Here is a 21,910-nt window from a genome sequence, read left to right as displayed (position 1 = left end):
GGTGGTCCAGCACAGAGAAGCCTGAGTGAAGAGAGGACAAGGAAGAGAAGCTGAGGGGAGAGAGAGTGAGAGGCAAACAGCTGTGCCTGTGGAACACACACAAACAGAGGGTCACAGAGACACAGTGGTTTATAGAGTTAACAGTTTTCTAATCAGCTGGACAAACATGGTCTACAGCAGTGGTTCCCAACTGGTCCAGCCACGGAGTCCAAATTTCTCTTTAGTCATTAGTTTAAGGTCCACACAGTTAAATATATTCAGCATCATACTTGCATTTGGCCATGTCTCTGTCAGGTAGGTGTCCATTAGTCACTGACTCTATAGCAAGAAACAGCTCTTCAAAATAAAAGCTCTGTGACAGAAATTCACTATACTTCAAAATAAAGCATATTTTTTACAAACTTGACAGGTTCGCAAGTCACTTGCGGTCCATTCACAATGAACCCGCAACCCACTTTTGGACCACAACCCACCACTTGGGAACCAATTGAGATCGACCCACTGGATGTTGATAATGATAACAAAGGAAACAGAGGCACTACACACAGCTGAAAAGATACAGATTGCAGATGATGGTGAAACAGCTACAGGAAGATCTATGACATGTAATTTAAGTATGAAATATTTTATTCAGCTTTCTCTTTATAAATTTTAGTTGGTCGAGGCAGTCTAAGAGTTATACTGTGACTGTTCTGTATTATTTCAGCAGTTTATACAGTATGACATTTTACAAATGCTTTGTTTAGTAACTGCAAAAACAGCATACAGTGACAATTAAAAGCATATTTTGTATACAATCAGTGTGTTATGTGGAATTGGGACACAGCAAATACTGGTGCTGAACAGCTTCAGGTAAAGAGTTTTTAAAGGAAAATACCGAAAGAGGGCAGTAGCTACTCACACTGAGCTGACTGTGACTGGATCAACAGTGTTTCCTGAAGTCATCCTGCTCTCCCTGGTGGACATTCCCTGCAGATGCACAAAGCTGCAGATATCTGCAAATCAGCTGGGTCAGCAAAACGTAGAATAAGTAATAAGAGACAGACTAGTTTTAAGAGAATTAGAGATGTTTATTATTATTGAACTCAATATTTTTTTAGACATCATACTTTATGGAAGTAACCAGTTACAAAAAAATGGTCTTATAATAGCATCAAAGAAAATAAATTCATACAAAAATAAATGGCTCGCAAACGGTTTGTAAAATAACAACAATGTTCTTCATAAAAATACAAATGCATGACAAATCAAAAGGGTGTCTGAACAATTTCATAACGTACACTAGATCTTAACACTTTGCACATGAAGTGGATTAATACAAAAATTAGCAGATGATCATTTTTCATTGGCAAAGAATCAGATGTAGAGATGAGCGTAGCTTATAGACAGTGACAGAAACAAGTGTTTTCCAGTTTGTTGAGGAGCGTGCATGATAAAAATATAAAAATAGTCTGGATGTTTTTACTCATTTGCATAGCTTAGCACATTTTGGATGATTACAAAACAAGCCACTAAGGGTCTTTAGTATGTACAAATAACAGATAAGGTCATCACAAATGCTAGGATATCTGCTGAATCTAAGAGACAGATACTGTAAATTTGTTCTTGGTATGTAGCATCAACAGGATTTATTAAAAGTATTTACACAACAACAATGCCACATGTATCTTACTGGCCGGTTTGTCTCCTTTTTGGTCTCTGCATCTATGACAACCAGTATAAACATCTTGGTTTAGACAAAAGCCAGTAAACACATGTTCCCGGCAGGGAGCAGTTCACTTCACCGCCGCTGAAGTTAGTCACGAACACTGACACAAAAGATGAGAAAAGCACAACTAAAGTTCATTTGTGACAGAGATAATGCCATGCCAAGGGTTAAAGAAACTGCATACTGAACAATCCCAGCAAGCGGTCTCACCCATTACTACCTGCTCTACAATACTGTTCCACCTCTTATCTGTGGAGATAAAACAAAGAAAAGTTGGAGAACAAACAGCCACAAAAACTGAGCACAGTGTTATCACAGGTGACTGAAGGTCGGGTGACTTTCACATAAGTACGCTTCAAACCACTCCCTCTGATCCTCATGGTGACTGAACACTGCAAACAATGAGCTGACTCTTGAGAGAAAAGGCAGTGTTTGCTGTGGAAGTGGCTACAGCTGAGCGCCCTCCTTCCATTTTCTTCCAATTTATACATAGCTGGTCAAAGTAAAGGAAAACACAAGATCATTATTTTTAACATATCCCTATATGTGTGTGTGTGTGTGTGTGTGTGTGTGTGTGTGTGTGTGTGTGTGTGTGTGTGTGTGTGTGTTTGTGAGCGTATCCAGTGTGTGCTGGTTCTGTACAGGTAACTTTGGTCTCGACACGTCACAGTCTTTGTGGTATTCTGGAGTGTATCTTGGCCTGCTTGTCCGTGAGTGTTTGCTTTGTGGACCCCAGAGCTGAGCGCCAGGACTCAGTGGGTTCATCAGTGGGTCTTGTCGTAGTCCTTCACCATGCGTTTGATGTGGAACAGTTTGTGTCTCAGCCTGCGACACTCTTTCTTCTTGGACTGGTAGTCTGACGTCTACACAGCAGAGAGAGCACATGATGAGTCATTTAGTAATATGAAACAGTGTTACACGTATGAGTTATTTAATAAACTGGACAGGGAAAATGTTAGCTCATCAGTTTAAAAAAAGTATTAAAAGCTCTAAGACAGAGCTGTGCAAGCTTTACGTGCAATAGAATACCAAGAACAATAAATGAGGTGACAATTTGTAGCTGGATGTTATGAACTTATGCTGCCACAAACAACTGCAAGATATATTTTTAATGAAGTCTTACCTGCTTCAGATCCTTCAGCTGATTATATTCCTCTGCTACAGCCTGTGAAAAATGGGGACAAAGCATATGTTGTGATCGTGTCTCACACACAAACTGAACTTTGAAGCAAACTTGTTTTCTCCTGTTTTAAATCTGTTTTTCTGTGTATTCAAGACTTTAATAATCAGGGATTTTAGGCTTTGTGTGTTTATCTGAGTCTTCGCTGCCATAACGAATTCTGCCAGGTGGGAGGAAACAGAGAAACCGAGATATATTTCAACAACAACCCCCCACACAAAGTCAAATATGTTGCATATGAGGTTGAACTAATCAGCGCAGTGACTCAAAAGGTGTGTTCAAATGTTAAAAGATATGAGAGCATGTAACTTCCTGAAACAGTTTGTAAAACTTAAGCACATTACACGATATCTGCTGCCTGATTGTGAACTGTCGAGGTGGCAAATTTGCATTCAGACTAATTAGCACTGCAAGGTTTACATTTTTATTACTAAACAACAATTAATAACCTTTTTGTCTTTATTTTTAATGCAGGAGTTCTTGCTTGGAAGCCCCAGAGCACTGAAGGGTGGGTGGCTCAAGAAAATTTAAAAAATTAGGTGTGTTTTACACATTAGGAAGTGTTTTTTGGCAGAATTGTTTTGCAGCAAAATCAGTGTTTATTCGGAAATTTCTACATATATGATCAGTGCTGTTAAGAATAAATACTTCATTATATTATTGTGATGCCAAGTAAGGCTCTCCCTTGTTGGTACTCTACACAAGAATATATTTTCTTTATTTATGTGGCGTATTTATTTATCTCTGTTCAATGTTCGAGTTACAGTACCAAGGGATGATCTTTCCTATTGCAATCCTCATTTGTAATTTAGGCTTATATATATCTTTCTCTTGAGTTTAGGAGGTGATCACTGTGTGTATCTGACCTGGTATTTGGCAGAGGTCTCATCCAGTGTGTCCAGCTGCCGGCTGAGTTTGTTCAACTGGTCGTTAATGTCGTCCATTTCAGCACAAAGACGCTTGTATTCCCTAAGGTCAGCATCAAACTCTCTCTTGTAGTCGTGACGCTGAGCATCAGATGTAATATCTGGGTATGCACTGGAGGATGAGAAGGAGGGACGAGGTGATGAGAGGGATCAGCATCACAGATACTAGACTTTCAATGTTCCTGCACAAGAATAACATGCTTTACAACCTTCAACCTGAGGTTATCAGCTTTACTACTAAGCCACAGGAACACAGTGCACAGGTCAAGGAGGTATACTGTAAGTGGTTTCAATTATGGTGTGTTAGTCTGGACGAATCAAACCACAGCCAAACTTCTTTCTCAATAACTACATTGACTCCAATGTTTTGTACCTTTGGCCCAATTCTCTCATTACTTCTGAGTACAGCCCATGTGAACTGGCATGCCTCAGAGGATTAACTACTCTCCTGGACAGAGTGAAGTATATACAGACTGAAGCCTTTTCCATGATTTGCTGTTTAAGCATTTGTTTATCTGCTGCTCTATACTTCTGTCCAAAAGATATTCTAGCTGTATTTTTCCTGTAAATCATGTCACTGTCATGTGAGCTTCATTTTCTGAGCTTACAGTTGTTCATTGAAATAAAAAAAAAAATGTAGGTCTGTTCCTCAGGGAGTGACTGCATTTTGTGTTATTAGATAAAGACATTTCCATCTTTAATCCAGATAATGTATGACCTACACAGAGATACAATAGTACATGCTCACCTCTCCCACTCTTCTCCATCGAGTTCATTCCCTGTTTCTCCTCCTGTGGTGTACTCTGTCTCATACTGAGACTCATCCAGCTCGGGGTTACGTCTGCGTCTCTTGCCCCTGTTGGCAGAGGGTTTGCGGCCCCCACCAGTCCCCTCTGAAGGGCTGGAGCTGGTTCTTCCTCCATGGGAGAAGACTTCTGATGGTCTGCTGGTGGTCCTCTCTGAGTACCTGCAGGACAACAGCATAAACATGAAAAATCTGTCTGGCTGGCTTTCACTGGAGCCACTACAGAAATTGATAATAATGAGAAAGTCTTGCTTACGGAAGCAGCATTAGGGCTGCAATTAGGTTGGATTAATAGTCAAATAAAACCTGAAAGAGGTGACTAAAAGCAGAATGTGTGTTTGGGTTTTGTAAGGTCTAAGCCACAAAGGTTTCAGCAGTGGAGGTGGCACAATGAAGTCAGAGGTACTTCAGCTCCCAAAAAAGCTAAATATTCTGCATTTTTGCACATTTATACATACACATGCTGTATTATTAATGCATAAACCTTACTAAAATATTTCTCCATCCCCAGTAGAAACACTATGCCCTTAACCATGTAATAAAACTCAAGCTAAAAGAACACCATGACCCAAATAACAGCAAGAACATAAAGGACGGTCTAATGTGAGACGGTGTCTAAAGAAAACAAATATTAACTGCTATGGCCCAGACAGATACCATATGGAGGAAGGTAAACACTCTGGACCTCTAATGACTATTGTTGCTCACACCCTATAATTTGAATCTGTGCCATGTGGAGGGCCCTCAGTGACCAGGCAGCAGGTACAGCAATAAAGGGAAGGAGGAAACATGCTCAATTTTGTAGGTTTGTAGGGATTTGCAGAGGAATCCAAATCCAGCGGTGCAGATATTACAAGTTCTTCCAAAAAGGCTGCAGTGTGTCAACAACAGAGCACTCTGACATTCTTCTGCTTATGAAAACGGCAGCTATGTTTACTCTGTGAGATAGGAAATCATCAAAATAATAATATTCTGTACTTTGAACAGAATCTAAATCCCACTACGTAAAATTTGATTATTTTGTCCTAGTGTCTGTGAACATTAACAGTGCAGTCCGCCTTAATCAGGTCAGTCAGAGCATACCTCTGAGCCAGGCTTAAAGGTGCTGAGATGTTAAGAAATTGTGAAGAGCAGGTACTTTTCATCACACACACAAACACTACAGTCTTGAGGACTTTACTACAAACAAAAACAAGGTGCTTGAGAAATAATTTCTAGCTTTGAAGTAAAGCAAATGCATCTGTTCACAAACATCCAGCCTTTTCCCTTCCCCGGAGATTTCAATGAATATGAAAAAAAAAAAAAAAAACCAAGGCAACGTTAATCCAACAAGGGCTCAAAGGTCACACACACACAGAGCTCATTTTGTGGGCAGGGCAATATGTTTTCATGGGCTTTAAAACAGAGAAGTGATTAGATATTGCTTGTGTGAATGTTTGGAGGTTCATTTTTTTTATGTGGAATCTTTGCTTTAAAGTTTATAGAATCAAATCTGTCCGATTGGACATTCACAGCTAAGCTGAAGTATTTCTTAAGGACACAGTAAAATAACAACTACATTTTACAAGCTCTAGTTCTGCATTTTTTTATTTTTTTATGTGCCAAATATATATCAAAACAAATCACTAGGAGTATTTGAATCTTAAAGCTCCTCTCTTTTCTTGTCCTGTGAAACATTAAAATATTTTTGACGACTCAGGGGTATTTATCCAATCAAATGGGATTTGGGGCAGCTGGCTCAACATACATAACCATGCTCTTTGGTCCTAGTGGCTTGCAGAGTGATACCATGGGTCAACGGGGCTGGGTATCCATTAATAAATTACGCCAGTGCAAATACTGTACTTGTATCCTTAAGGTGATACCGTTACCAATATCATATTTTATTCGATACCTATAATGTGAATGCAGTGGCATGTAGCCTTCAGCTATCAGGCTCCTCTCCTGTGGAATCATCCCCCTGTTATGGTCCAGGAGGCAGACACAGTCTCCACATTTAAGACTAGACTTAAGACTTTCCTCATTGATAAAGCTTATAGTTAGGGCTGGCTCAGGCTTGCCTGTACCAGCCCCTAGTTAGGCTGACTTAGGCCTAGTCTGCCGGAGGACCCCCTATAATACACCGGGCACCTTCTCTCCTTCTCTGTCTCTCCTTCTCTCTCTCTCTCTCTCTCTCTCTCTCTCTCTCTCTCTCTCATGTCCTATTACTGCATCTTGCTAACTCGGCCATTCTGGATGTCACTAACTCGGCTTCTTCTCCGGAGCCTTTGTGCTCCACTGTCTCTCAGGTTAACTCATATTGCAGCGGTGCCTGGATAGTGTGATGTGTGTGGTTGTGCTGCTGCCATGGTCCTGTCAGATGCCTCCTGCTGCTGCTGTTAATATTAGTCATACTTCTACTGTTATTATACACATATGATTATCATCACACATGTATACTATCGGATATTAATATATTATTATTATTATTATTATTATTATTATTATTAATATTATTACTTTCATTAATGTTGTTGTAAGCTACTGTCATTGCCGTCTGTCCTGCATCTCTCTCTCTCTCTGTCTCTCTCTCTCTCTCTCTGTCTCTGTCTCATTGTGTCATATGGATTACTGTTAATTTATTATGTTGATCTGTTCTGTACGACATCTATTGCACGTCTGTCCGTCCTGGAAGAGGGATCCCTCCTCAGTTGCTCTTCCTGAGGTTTCTACCAGTTTTTTTTTCCCCGTTAAAGGGGGTTTTTTGGGGAGTTTTTCCTTATCCACTGTGAGGGTCCAAAGGACAGAGGGATGTCGTATGCTGTAAAGCCCTGTGAGGCAAATTGTGATTTGTGATATTGGGCTTTATAAATAAAATTGATTGATTGATGTAGTATAGTGCTACTTCTGAATGTTTTGGTAGCATCTCTACATGCTGACCTGCAAACTTTATCACCAAAGCTTGACTTCACCGAACACACACAATGACGAGGCTAACTGTTAGCATCACATGGCTAACATTACAGTAACCAATGGGTTTAATGACAGGGACCTGCTGTTTTGGTGTTGATGTGAGTTTGTTAGGACCGTTTAACAGCTGTTGCTGTGTTAGCTCATGATAACCAAGCAGACACTGAACTGACTGTTCGCTGGGAGGAAAAAAATTTGGTGATGCGCTGGGCAGTCAGGACGGTCTGGGATCTGACCCCAGAGCAAAAAAAAGATTGAATGCAGTTATCATTTGACTGGAGAAGTTACGATACTACTTGGCACTAGATTATTTCTGTTGATAACTTAAAGGTATCAGTTACCAATACCCAGCTCTGTGGGTCAAAGGTGTGTGTTTTAATGTCAACAACTCTTACATTTTCAAGAGTTTCTTGTCTTCATTTGTCCCTTGTCTTCTTCCTCCTGATCTAAAAACACCAGTGAGGGAGGTGTAGATGAAGGCCAGCAGACCTCTACAGCTTCTACGTGGCTCCATGTCAAGGTGTGTTTGCTAAAGAACTCCCTCTTTTGAGCGATCCAATCAATGGATCGAATTTAAATCCCTCAAATAACTAATCAGTACCAAGATATTTAGTATCACTCGGAAATCTATGATATTACAGAGGGTAAAGACACTCTAACTTCTATTTCACTGTGACTTTCAAAAAGAGTTCAGAAACAAATGCTTTTTCTGATTTCTATGTAGAATTATAGACTCTGAGCTGAACAGGGGCCTGAGAATACAGGGTTACCCACTCGTTGTTGTCGAAGGTGTCCTCATTATAGGAGCTGCTGTCCACCTTGGCTGGGGGATAGGAGATGACACTGTTCGCTGAGGCGTTGAGCAACCCAGCTCCCTTCTCTGACACCAGCAGGGTAGGGGCGTCTTGAACACTACGGCTTTCCTCCACATTGTTCACCTACAGCAGGCAGGAAAAAACAGAAGGAACAGACTCAGCATACACAAACAAACAACTATAGCGCTCACAAAGACCAGGCCACACTACAGGCTCATTTTCTGACTGACATCCTGTTAAAGTAATCATTATTTTCCTTAGGTCCTAACTTGAGGACAAAAGAAAAGCTATCTCAACACCAAAGAAAGAAGTTTGATAATTAGTGCTTAAAGTTTGAAAGAGCAGTCAGGCACGTAATTGGACAGCATGGTCTAACTCTTTAGTGAAATGAGGGTTATCTGTTTGGTTCACCATGCTTAAAAAGGTCAAGTGAACAAAAACAAAGAATGACTTTTGGCTAATTATAAAATACACCCAACACTGACCATAATCAACTGGATAGATTGTCTCTTATTTTAGTATTTGCACAAGTTTTCACATATTTTGTTTCTGACAGCCTTATAACCTAAAAAAGTACTAATGATGATATCATATACACCACAAAATGTCTGACAATGACTCAAGCTTTGCTTTCACTCCTTTCCATTGTCTTACGTCTTCGAGAACACCTGGAACGGATGTGCTCTTCCTTTATTTCTTCAAACAAAAGGTCTGTCATGTAAATAAATTCATCTTATTCTGTTTTTTCAAGTCCTTCCTGTGAGCTCAGACAGCGTGCATGAGGGAATTCCTCACAATGAAGGCCTCAGGAGTGGTCCCGTTTTCTTCCATGTCCACTGGGTCCACTAAATGCATCAATCATTAGATGCCCTTTACACAATCTCCACACAAAGCAGTAAAGTCTAAACTTTAAACAGGTTTTACTGTTTCTCTGCTACCTGGAAGGCTAAATGACCTATAATTAGTAGAAACCCTTTATTTGTTTTTCAAATGTAACAATACAAAGAGAATGTGAGGCCCATTCACCCTCCTGCGTACTTTGGTGTTACGCTACTGAGCATTCTCCTAAATTCCGCACAGTGCAGGAACATCAGCCTAGCCCCCAAAAAACAATAATCATGGTGGGTGGAGTGCCTGGGGGGGGGGAGCGTTGCCCCTCTTACAGCTGCAGTAGAATACAATTTGAAGACTGCACTTCATGTAGGAATCCCAACAATGCCCTCTTAGTGTGCAGCACAGCGGCTGCTGGACTGTGAGCAGAGTGTGTGAGCACAGTACGTAGTAAGCAACAGTGAGAATGTATGAGAGCCCTGCACCTGGTGAAGACAAATATGAAGGCAAAGATGGAGAGTGTAACAGGGAAATTAAGCTGTGGATGTTGATGAGGGGAGAAGGAGCAAAGCAGACAGGCATGCAAACTCAGGGAGAAGTACATGTGTGATTAAAGAAGAGGGAGATGAGCAGTGGCAAGGAGAGTCATGACGGAATATGCTTCACCAAAGATGATGCACTTGTGCTTTGTCAAACTAGTGATAACGTATTTTCAAATCACAAGAGCCACACGCCAACCATGGACTGCACCATCTGTGAGGATAACTGCTGCAGGCCAATAAAATCAACTGCAGCTAAGTAGGTTGACCAGTGAAGTTTACCTCTCTGTTGTCCTTTCAATAAATGATAGGTTTGAGAAAATAATATTATGCTACATATGAGAATGTTAAACTGTTGCTTTAAAAACACATTCAATATCTATTTGGACATTTTAATTTGTGTATATGAAACCAGCCCAGGATGCTTTCACTGTACATCCCTGCAGCACTTCAGTGTTTCCAGCGTACAGACAGCCCTGCAGAAACCGACTCTGATGACCTCATGCAGCAGACACAATGCAGCTCCCCCCAGATGAGCTGAATGAGGCCAGTGTGTGAGGTCATCAGAGCATGCCAGGCCTTCCCAAGCTCAGCAACAGTGATGGGTCCAATCTTAAACCAACCACAGCCTTCGACTGTCACTGGCCTTGTGTTTAAAGGGGCCAAACAAGCCTGATGACTCACTTTGTGGCACAGATAACAGTATGCAGGTAGCGCACCAACGAAGGAAAATAATAACTGCAGTGTGGGACATTGAAAATATTATGTAGCTGAGGACAAGGGGTCAATTCTACTAAACTAACTGACCTGACCTGTTTTTAAAAAGAATAAAGTCTTCAGGGAGCAAAAGTCAGACATATCCAACAACATATATATACATTTTAATCTCTGAGGCTGACTATCTTAAATAAATAATCATGTGATTGTAATAACAGTCATCAAATCCTCTAAGACTCGTCTCCCCTGGAAACTCTGTCCTTTTCCCCAACCTTTATGTCTCTCAGTCTTTCTTACAACAGCATTTACATTAAAATATCCTGAACTGTAAAACTTGTAAATGCAGCAGCAGTGTACACACCATTACTGTACATACAATAAGTCCGATGACATCAGTGAGCATGGCACTAGTGCTAGTCAGATGATTCACTCTAAGCTTGTCTCGTCTACTCTGCTCTGCCTGAACACCTCCATGAGCATGATGCCATGTCCTTGGCAATGACAACCACTACTCTCATAAACAAACAGCTCCATATAATCCAGTGGAACACTGTGTCTGCATAGTGCTTCTTTTAGTATTTTCATGTAGCAGCACTTTTTGCATCCTTCATTGACAAATCTGGTCAAATGACAGAGCTGAGCTGATACTCTTGAGTCCTTTAAGTGTACTACCTACTGAAATAATGTGAATGCCAGAGTTAAAACTGGAAGTTACCATGGTCAAATATGTGGGTGGATGTGAGGTTAAGGGGTCAACTAGCAATATTTAGTTTGTTTAATAATTGTTTTCTTGCATACTTGTATTGATTTGTGTCCCCTGCACAATGTTTGAATAATCATTGGATGTGGACATTATGTGATGGTGAGGATGCTGACAACAGATTGTAGAAACAGAAAGGAAATATTCTACAGTCCCAGTTTTAAAACAAATGTAAAAATTGCTTATTACAAATGTGTAGAGATGTGATGGTATTCCAAGCCTGGTTAACAGGATGTCAAAGTACTCCACTGTTGCTGTTTATGACCACCCATTAAATTTTAAAACCTGTGCTTTTGATGTAAACTCATTGTCATCCACTGTATGAAACAAGCATCACTAGCAGGTCAGGTCAATAATCAACTGCATCACTGTCATGTGACTAGCCTGATGTTGACATTTAAAACCCCAAAGGCAGGCTCTCTAGAAACCGCCTGCCCACTCACTATCTTCTCAGGTGGTTAATGATTATTCAGAGTGAAACCAGGTAGTAGACCATGAGCAAACAATCACTGACTGCTATCAGCCCTGACCCTGAACAAAGTGACTCAGTTGGAGGAAACACTGTTGTGTTGGTAGTGTGACTGTGACTGTTTCCCTGCTGGATCCTATTAACTCATAAAGATCTGTATATGACACTCCTTTTGGACTCTCAACTCATAAAGGCAGTCGATGAAAACATATGAGAGATATGAACTGGTGGACAACATCTGGACATATTGTGCCGGAAATAGCATAACTGGTGACAAACCGACCTCGGGAACGTGCAAAGTCTTAGCTCAGCTATTTGCTCCCCCTGCATCACCACAGTCACCCAACCTATCTTTATAACTGATGACTACCTCAGCAGCATGACTACCTCACTGATCACCTACCTTCTTACCTACTTTGCATTGTAAAAAAATGGGTGGAAACTAATTTGTCACAAAGCAAATTTGGTGTCAGATGGGGACAAGCATCTGTCCTGTATCAGTTGTGGTGGCAGAAAATGCAGAAAAACAACCGTAGTTGATCTTTTCATCATTTAATCAAATCTGTTGGTGAACACTGTATTCCATCAACTTTCCTTAGGCTGGATTTAAACTCTCTGTGACCCTGTTCATTTGACTGGAAGCTGTGCATGCACACACTGAGGGTCAGTCAGGGTCAAAATGTGATTTTTCCTTGTAAATCCCATGTAAACCTGGTCTTATTAAACTATGACTACCATCCTATTGTCTCTTACCCATTCCTCTACATCTCTGCCCTCTGAGGTCTTCCCGCCAACGAGTGGCTCTTCCCAGTAGATGTTGGGTTTCCCATAGCGCCAGATCTTCCCTCTTGTTTTGTGTGCAAAAAAAGCTGCAACACTGAAGGCGATGACAACAAGGAATCCACACACCATGGCAACTCCCTAGAAAAGCAAGAACATGACAATAAAATTTGGAAAGTTCTCAAGGAGATAAGTTATGAAAGACAACTGGTTTATCCTGGTACAGAAAGTACACTTGTGACGTCACTGGGAAAAATACATATCACAGTTTGTGGCTTCATGTACCCGAAACTGTAACAAATGCTTCATCATGACAGATTACAAAGAGTACAGGCTGATAACGTGGGAGGCAATAATACTCTTTATGACTCCAAATTTATCTCACTATTCCCACATTTCTAACAGCAAATTTCAATGGTGCAGATGGTGTATAATGCCCAGATAAAACCAAAGCATTTGGTGCTGATACAACTCTAAAATGTTACAATACAGTTACAGCTCTAGCCCAATCAATTAAAGATCATGAGGCCACTGTGAGTTTTCTACACTCACTTGAAATTACCCCTAAGAGAGTCAATATTGATTCAACCCTGATATCTACAAGATATCTACAAACCTCCTGTGGATCCACAAAGCAGTAATGGTAGAGATACTGGTTGTAAATGGGGAAGCCTCCCACTCCTCCCATTTGTGAGTAGCTGGTCTGGTAGAGGTTCTGGCACATCATAAGCATCGGATTATACATCATACTGGAGGAGCCTTGGGCCATTGGGTTCACCCCAACAATGTAGACAATGCTTATGATGCCCTAGGAAAAAAAGACAGTCATATTGATATATATGATTATAAAGTGTGTCAGTCTCTCACTGAAAAAGGCTTACAGTAGTGTTCCTCACTTATCAGTTAAAATATGACTAAGAGAACACAGTCAGATCATGTGAGGACACACTTTAAGCAGCAAACATGTCCTTCTAGTATTTTGCTCCTGTGCAAAGTGGTACAGTACAACAAGTTTTATTTTAGTGATTCTCTAGCGTTCTTGAGTCTGTCTGTAAACAATGCTTTGCTGGAGCTTAATCAGCTGGAAACATTCACACTTTTATAGATGCTTGTTTGTTACAGTAAATGCTCTGCTTGTATCTACACTTATTTTGATAATGTGTTCAGTACAAATGAACCTTTATACTCCTACAGGTTTATGAAAATCACTATGTTTCTGGAATTATTTAAGAGCAGAAGGAAAGAAAGCCCTCATGTAAAAATAAAAAACAAAAAGTTGAGGATTTAATGAAAATAAAGTGAAGTCATACATCTACTCTAACTGAAGACTCTCTTTCCATATTTAGCATCTATAGGCTTATACACGTTTATGCTCAACAGGGAGTAATAAAAGCAACAGCTTAGATCCCAAAAATACTAGTGACTTTTCATTTTATGGATCTACAGTATTATTAAACTGTATGCTAAGCAGCATAAAGATGATTCTGAACAAACATCTGCATGAACATGTGTTTAACCAACTCAGCAAATACAACACTGAACAGAGTTAAAGTGTGTAAGTCCTGTTTCAGATTTCAGGTTTCAACTTCTGGTATTCAGGGTTTTATCTATTATTTACTTACTTAAATACCGTTGATTACAGATACACGTGCTTGAAAATGTTTTTAATGTTAGTTGGAAAGTGGTATGGGAAACTGAATATAAGGCATGAATGTGAGATGCTTCAGCAGGAAAAGGCTAATGTAATGCTGCTAATGTCGTGCACATATCGTTTTAAAACACTTACAATGTAGAACCATGTATAAGGCAGCAGATTATTAACATAAGTCAACAATCTTTATGTGTGCTTTTTGTGATTCTGAAAATGAATTCCAGCTTAAGCTGTCCCTTACAACAATGATTTAAGTATATTGTTCTCAATCTTATTTTTTTAGCTGGATAATGACCTGTTTTATTTAGGGAGTGGCTTTTGAGTTATTTTGGTCTTGAGATATTTGCATACGGCTACAGGAGACTGAATATTTTGTCCAGAATTTGAGGTGTGTGTAGTATTTCAGGCTACATTTTATTCAAACAGCTTATAGTCATTGTATTCTAAGCCTCTGACATGAAAAATACACAAACAATAGACAAGGACCTGTAAAATCTATGGGAAGTAATGTCCTTAATGTCCTTATTCTGGGGAGTAAAACATAAAGTGCTTGGTTCTGCATATTAGTGGATTAGGAAAAGCAGGAACTCAAAGAGGAAAGAAGTCTAGTGCCAGACACAGTTTGAAGAAAATCTGAATTGAAAGTTTTGTGTGTGATTCCTACAATATTTTTCTCTCTTGTTCCCTCTATTGAGAAATTTTCTTGAATTAATTACCCATCACCAGTGTCAGATATTATGTTTCGTCCTTACACAGTGATTGGAGACTCTTAAACTACAGAGAAGCGGTTGCAACAGAAACATATGGAAACCATATATTGTGACTGAGTCTTACCTCCAGGACAGCCATGATGATGCTGGCTATCATTAGGGCCAGAAAGAACTTCCTACTGCGGACAGCGTTGGATTTTGAGAAGCTGGTGATGAAGAAGGCCAGTGCTCCAATGAAGTTAATTGCTGCCATGGCAATCATGGCAGATTTGGCTGAGTAAGGTGAGATGTAGGAGCCATAGCTGCCATAGCCTCCTCCATAGCCTCCTCCATAACCTCCTCCATACCCTCCATAACCACCATATCCTGAACCGTAGCTGCCGATGCCGTATCCGCTACCGTAGCCCATTCCCATTCCCATTCCCATTCCATACTGCATGTCCCACATGAGGGTGGAAGCTACGCAGGCAAATATCGCCACACACAACACGATCACCGTAGCCATCATGGCCTTGATGATCCCCGGAGGTGACAGCCATTTGTAGAAGTGCTGCGGTTTGTCCTCAATGTAGTAAGATCCCGGTGGAGGTGGATAGGCGTTGTAATCGCTCTGAGGGGCTTGGAAGCTGCCCGGAGGGCCAAAGCCATTGTTGGATGGAGGACTGTAGACAGGTGGACTTTCGTAGTGCTGCTTGTCAAACATCGCTCAAAGATGTCTGGAGCTGTAAACAAAAAACAACAAAGCAAAAGAGTACGTGGATAGCTGAGAGAGATCAAAGCTTAGAGCACAAAGCAAGGAAGAGCTGTCCAGCTCTGTTTCTTAGCAGCACTGATATGAGTAATGCTACGTGGAGATATGGGAAAGTTAGGCGTGACTGTCTTTGGTAATGGGAGTTAGTAACAGAGCAGTGTAAATGTTTTACCATCTCCAAGGGAGTGTGATTTATGAGGGCATGGGTTAGATTTGCTTGTACAATTCTGTTTTTCTCTCAGGTAGATTCAATTAGGCTTTACAAACAGCAGAAAGTTTATCATACCATACATTAGATCAGACCTGCTGTACTATATTAACAGAGAGTGGAAATATTAGAGGAATGACCCTAAGCTTTGAGGTCTCAGCAAAGTCAGAATCAGTGTGGAGATGTCGGTACCAGGACATGGAGCCCAGCCAAACAACAATACTTTCCTTTTTGCCTCCTCACAGGCTGTAGGAGTCTCACTCTAACCCCCACAATTTACAGCTAGACTTTGAACATTTCACATCCTGCCCTTTAGCTACATCTTTTTGTTTTCTTTCTTGTTACAAATCGTACAGAGAGATATCCAAGGCCACAGTGTATATGACTTAACAATGCCCATTATTCTAGTGCATGGAGCCCTACAGGGAGGGGGCTGCCTACATGTTTGTGTAAAAAGGCACGTAAACAGCAAAGTAACTAAAAGGACAGAAAATGAAAAAACTCTCAACCTGACATGAACACAGTGCTTGAGTTCTTGTAACAAACTGTAATGTGTCATCTCTTTATATGCCACACAGCAATAGGGGAAATAATTCATTAATCCAAGGAGTGCAACTAATGATGACTTTTGTTATTGATTCATCTATTATTTTGGAAAAAAAATCCCAGCATATACTCCAGTCTGAAACACAAAGATATGGAGTTGTCAATTTATAAAACAGAACAAACCAGCAAATTATCACTTTTGAGAAGCTGTGTAGAGAATGTTTGAGATTGTTTTGCTTGACAAATGACAAATCTCCATCTTTCACTGATCAATGTCAAAGAACTGCATGTGTTCTTTTAACAGTGAACTGATTATTATGAGGTATTGTGATATACCAGGGTAGTTACAAAAACCTGGAGGTATGAATTACAAGACTGTCCAAAAAACAGACGCTCGTCTTTTTATTAAACTAATACGGAGATGCTGTATTGAGGCAATGTATGGTAGTGCAAAGGGCGTGCCATCAGAGGTCAGTCTCTACTGGTGAAACAGGCAGCTAAGATGAGAAAGAAGGCGACTGCGAGCGGTGGGGATAACGTTAAAGGACTAGTAAAAGGGCAAAATGCCTCTGTCCCTGTTTGAGAGATATAATTTTATCTTGAGATGAGTTCTTCCAACAACAAAACAGTTTATTATCCACATAATTTTATTCAACACATCATCTCCGACAAGGATCATATGGTCCTCCAGCAAGTAGGGCGCCTATTATGTCTGTATTTATTATTTTATGGGTAGTAAATATTCAAACCCAGCAGGATTTATCTAAGTAGGCTAACTGCATATTAGAAACACAACATTGTTGGCTAGTTGACATACATGCTTTAATGACCTCTATCACCAGTTGCTCAGCTTTTGTTTTTTACACAAATACCATTATATACCATATACACTGTGAAATGTCAAGAAGGTATGAAGGTATGAAAACATAGAAACCACCCAAAACTAATTGTTAGCTAAGCAAACCATGTAATTTGAATGTGTCACCTAGAGCTCGGGGAAATTGGTATAAATTTTTTTCCTGTTTACTTAAATTTCATAGGTAAAGTGATAAATCGATTTGTTGAGAAAATATTGAACAACTTGATTACTATGAAAATAATTGTTATTTGCAACCCTTTTCCCCAGCTCTAATTAATTCATTGACGAGGCATATTTGCAAAGTGCACTCTTTTGAACTCAATCCTCCAGTGACACCACAGCACTGATTTTAACAACAGAAAAATATTTCATCTATGTCTTGCGCCTGGTCAGACCCTGGTGGGATTGTGAGGAAAGTTAACGGCAATTCAGCAATGTAGACACATAGATGGGCGGACAGACGGACAGTCCCTGGCACTGCCCACCGTCTCCAGTCCCCAGTAATAACTCTTCTCTCTTTATGGGACTCTGGCACACACCGCAGAAGAGGTCTCGCCTCAGAGCCTCCATCCCAGACACCTTCCCATTATTCCCTCCCTCATTCCTCCATATCCTTCATCCCTCACAATTCCCCCTGTCCCCAAATTCTCCTCCCCCCTTCGCTCCTTCCCTCCATAACTTCTTGCCTTTGTTTTGAGAGCAGGAGGGGCAAAAGTCAAGGCGGCTCGTCACAGGAGCAGTGTTGCCATGGAGTCGGGGTAAAAAAAGAAAAAAGAAAATTGGGGCACTGTCCAGGGAGGATCAAACAAGGGCTCCTCTGTGCTGCTCCTGAGTGGAGTGAGGCAGGGGCAAGAGACTAAACGAGGGAAGGACAGGTGGATGTTGTGCACAGCAGTGTCAGGTGTCCTTTAGTGTTGATCAACAGGCTCTCTCCTGAGCCAGTGGGTCATTTTTACTGCAGTGTTTGATTATATTAATGAGTGACAGGAAATAATCTAAGGACCAAGCCATTTCCGAACAATGAAAATATACTGTGGACCATACAACAGTAACTTCTACCTCCCAAGACCTCACTACACTGTTAACCCCCCTTTCAACATTATTACACTGGAAAAAGTACAACACTTTGAGCCCAAACTGGCTCTTCATCAGGTGAAGTGGAACCAAAGGCTTTAAAATCTTCAAGTCTAGAAACACTTTGAGCTCAAAATACTGTACTTGACAGTAGTGTGGAGCTTTGGGAGGCATGGGTACATCTTTTTGGACTGAGCTAGAGCTGCAATGATTAATGGTTCAAATCATCTGTCAAGCAGCTCGGTCTTTAATGCTGTAGTAAACCTAACAACTTTGGACTTTGGATGGTTAATTGGACAAAATAGAATACATATATTTGGTCACATTAACTTGGGCTATTGAGCATTTTCCATTACTTGTGGAATCTTATTGATCAAAAGATGAATCAATTAGTCAAAAAAATAATTGGTAGATTAATCAATAATGAAAACAATTCTTAATTGCAGCTGAAGACTTAGTACCTGGACAAAACAAATGTGATGGTGTCTTGCACAGACTGTTAAGCTCCTCAAATTCACATCTTATTTGGGACACTTGGAGAAGACTTTTAGTTCCCTGAGTGCAGTACTTTTACTCAAAACTGTAAAAACAGCACCGTAGCAGCAATAGCAGGAGTAATAGTAGCTGCAGCGGTAGTAACAGAGGTATTTGTAGTAGTAGTAGTAGTAGTAGTAGTAGGAGTAGTAGGAGGAGTAGTAATAGTACAGTGGTGTTTGTCTAAAACTGGCTCACAAATCTCATTTTCATGCTGGGCAGAAAGCACAGTGTTTGGACCACAGTCACAGGTCAGGTCAGACACCCACCAGCCGCAGCCTGAGCTCCTCTACAACACAGAGTCTCTATCATCTGCTGCTGATAATGGAATTCCAGTCATACAGTCACATGTCTCACATCTGTCAAAAACAATTAGGCCCCTGCCCAATGTAGGCTGGGACCCACTGGCATACACACAGGAGTCAGCCAAGGTTTCCTGCCCAAAAACACCCTACTGAAAAATCTTCTTCGCCATGAAAAGAACTCAGTAAAACTTGTGGAAATAAACAGGGTGCTATGCATTTAATTGCAGATGTTTTAGGTAAACCTGTCTCAAAATGATGCACATTAGCACTGATGCACTGTTTTAGAGAGGTGTTGATTGAACTTAGTTGTCCTTTTTTTTTGCCTTGTTTGGGGGGTTTCGAATATTTTGTCCACCTCAGTTATATCAATGAAGGTGGACTAAATGCCTAATAAACACAATAGCTGAACAAAATATTTAATCCAGTGTGTTTTTTATGTTTGTTTCAAGTATTTTATGCATATTTTTAATTAGTAAACTGTGTTTTATGCTCCAATGGTATATGTTGGATGTTCTTGCATTACTTTTATGTTTTGGTAACCAAGTGTTCTTCTACTCTCTTTTACCCTTCATGACAGTAGTATTTATTGCTGGACTGTATAAGGCTGATTTTAGCTGAGTGTACCCAATAAACTGGCACCTGAGCGTAATTAATAAGTCATTAGCTAACTTGGCACCGTGTGCAGTTTAACCATATAAATTACAGGTACTACAGTAAATCTTTGGGTTATACTTATGGATGAAACACACAACTTTTGAGTCTCAGCTGCTTTATTGATGTGTTTACAATCAATAAATGATGTAAACACACCTTTAACATGACCGATGACAGGCTGTGAACCTGTGATTTTTGGAGATGAGGTAACTTTTTAAATTGATCACAGTTTTGTTAATGTCAGTGGTGCAATATGGCCGAGTACATTTACTCAAGTACTGTACTTATGTACAGTTTAAAGGTACTTGTACTTTGCTTGAGCATTGACATTTCATACTACTCTACATTTCTACACCACTACACTTATCTGAGAGTATTTGTTACTTTGCAGATTCAGATTATAAATACACAATATAGAAATCAACTAATACACTTAGATATGGTAATATAAATTAAGCTGCCCTGCAGTGATATGTAACACATAGGTAGTTGAAATTATCTTTACCAGCAGCAATATTTGTGATGCCTACACGTGAATGGACCACCAGTTATAATCTATTGGTATAATGCAGTCTATAGTGATCCTAAATGGGCCATTCTGCATGATGAGTAGCCTACTTTTGCTTTTAGTAATGTTACTTTAGGTAACGTTAAATGTTAATGCTAATACTTATGTACTCGAATGCTGGACTTTTAACGTTACTTGTAACTGATCTGAGTAACGTTACGTCCACCATCATAACCACATTTAACATTATCTAAGATCAAAGACGCCATCAGATTTTATATTAACTAATATAAGCTAACGTTACCGTTATAGAGATAAGCTTTCCTTCATGTGATTTCCTCTGTTTTGTCCCGATAGATTTCTGATATTAACCGTTTTAACTGACTCTACAGTGACCGTTAACAAACTGTATTACCGTTAGTTAAGCTAACTCAATGATACTGTTAGCTAACTAGCGTTAAGTGATTGAGAAACAACATGATGGGTCCCACCTGTTAAATTACCGTTACTGTGCGCTCCTTTACTCAAATACTTTTGTAGCGACTTTGTAACAAAAACTTGATAAAAGCACCTTAATGTAAGTTTAGTGTGATAGAACAACTGTACATAATCTTATCAAAATCACCTTTAACCTTTAAACATGTTGTCTTACCTGAGGACCGCTGGAGGGGAATGAAAAACACACGCCAGTCCCTGTTTCCTGTCAAAACTCTCCTTCTTCTCAAAGTTTACAACAGTTGAGAAAAAAATAATATGTCCGCAGAAATATAACCTGTCTCCGAGTTATATTATTATTGTTATCAAAGTGAACCTGAGGCTAAAAGTCGCGACTCTGCTTGAAGCTGCTGTCCGAGGCGGAGACAGAAACAACGGTCTCCTCACAGACAAGCCTCTGAGCAAGTGCTTTGTCCCGCCTGTCCGCGGTGATGAGGCCCACCGCACTACACCGCTACACCGCCGAGGCTCAACCGCCAGAGGTCGGGCTTTCTCCGGTTGCAGCACCCAGAGGGGACCAGAGACAATGTCACTAACGTTTTAATTATATATCAGTAAATTACTGCAAATAAATTATCACAAAAAATAAATGCGTGACATTGTCATCATGGTCTTCCGCCAGACAATATAGTCCCTGAGTAGCAGTTCAGTCATTTCCAGCTACAAGCAGTGATGAATGTAACGAAGTACATTTACTCAAGTAGTAGCAGTAGTTAAATACAAATTAAAGGTTTCTTTGAGTATTTTCTTTTCATGCCACGTTATAATTCTACGTTAAAATCATTTGTAAGATACTTTCAACATATTGTACTACAATAGCCATAATTATTATTATTATAATATTATTGCTTTAATTAATGTTGTTGTAAGCTATTATCATTACCGTCTGTCCTGCATCTCTCTCTGCCTCTGTCTCTGTTTCTGTCTTATTGTGTCATATGGATTACTGTTAATTTATCATGCTGATCTGTTCTGTACCACATCTATTGCACGTCTGTCCATCCTGGAAGAGGGATCCCTCCTCAGTTGCTCTTCCTGAGGTTTCTACCATTTTTTTCCCCCCGTTAAAGGGTTTTTTGGGGAGTTTTTCCTTATCCACTGTGAGGGTCCAAAGGACAGAGGGATGTCGTATGCTG

At 40.2% G+C, this 21,910-nt stretch overlaps 1 protein-coding gene across 1 annotated transcript; it reads right to left on the bottom strand.

Moving 5' to 3' along the window:
• Positions 1–2,249: 2,249 nt before the first annotated feature.
• On the bottom strand, positions 2,250–21,189 carry si:ch73-61d6.3 (occludin). The gene is made up of 9 exons (XM_049587855.1): positions 20,932–21,189; positions 14,965–15,562; positions 13,096–13,287; positions 12,453–12,620; positions 8,343–8,506; positions 4,563–4,781; positions 3,755–3,926; positions 2,832–2,873; positions 2,250–2,571 (listed from the first exon to the last, which is right to left on the bottom strand). The coding sequence occupies exons 2-9, from the start codon at positions 15,541–15,543 to the stop codon at positions 2,473–2,475; spliced, it is 1,635 nt and encodes a 544-aa protein (XP_049443812.1). The 5' UTR covers positions 15,544–15,562; positions 20,932–21,189; the 3' UTR covers positions 2,250–2,472.
• Between the last annotated feature and the right edge of the window lie 721 nt (positions 21,190–21,910).

Source organism: Epinephelus fuscoguttatus, linkage group LG10 (genome assembly GCF_011397635.1).
Source record: "Epinephelus fuscoguttatus linkage group LG10, E.fuscoguttatus.final_Chr_v1".
Taxonomy (NCBI): domain Eukaryota; kingdom Metazoa; phylum Chordata; class Actinopteri; order Perciformes; family Serranidae; genus Epinephelus; species Epinephelus fuscoguttatus.
This window is presented reverse-complemented; position numbering and strand designations above follow the sequence as displayed.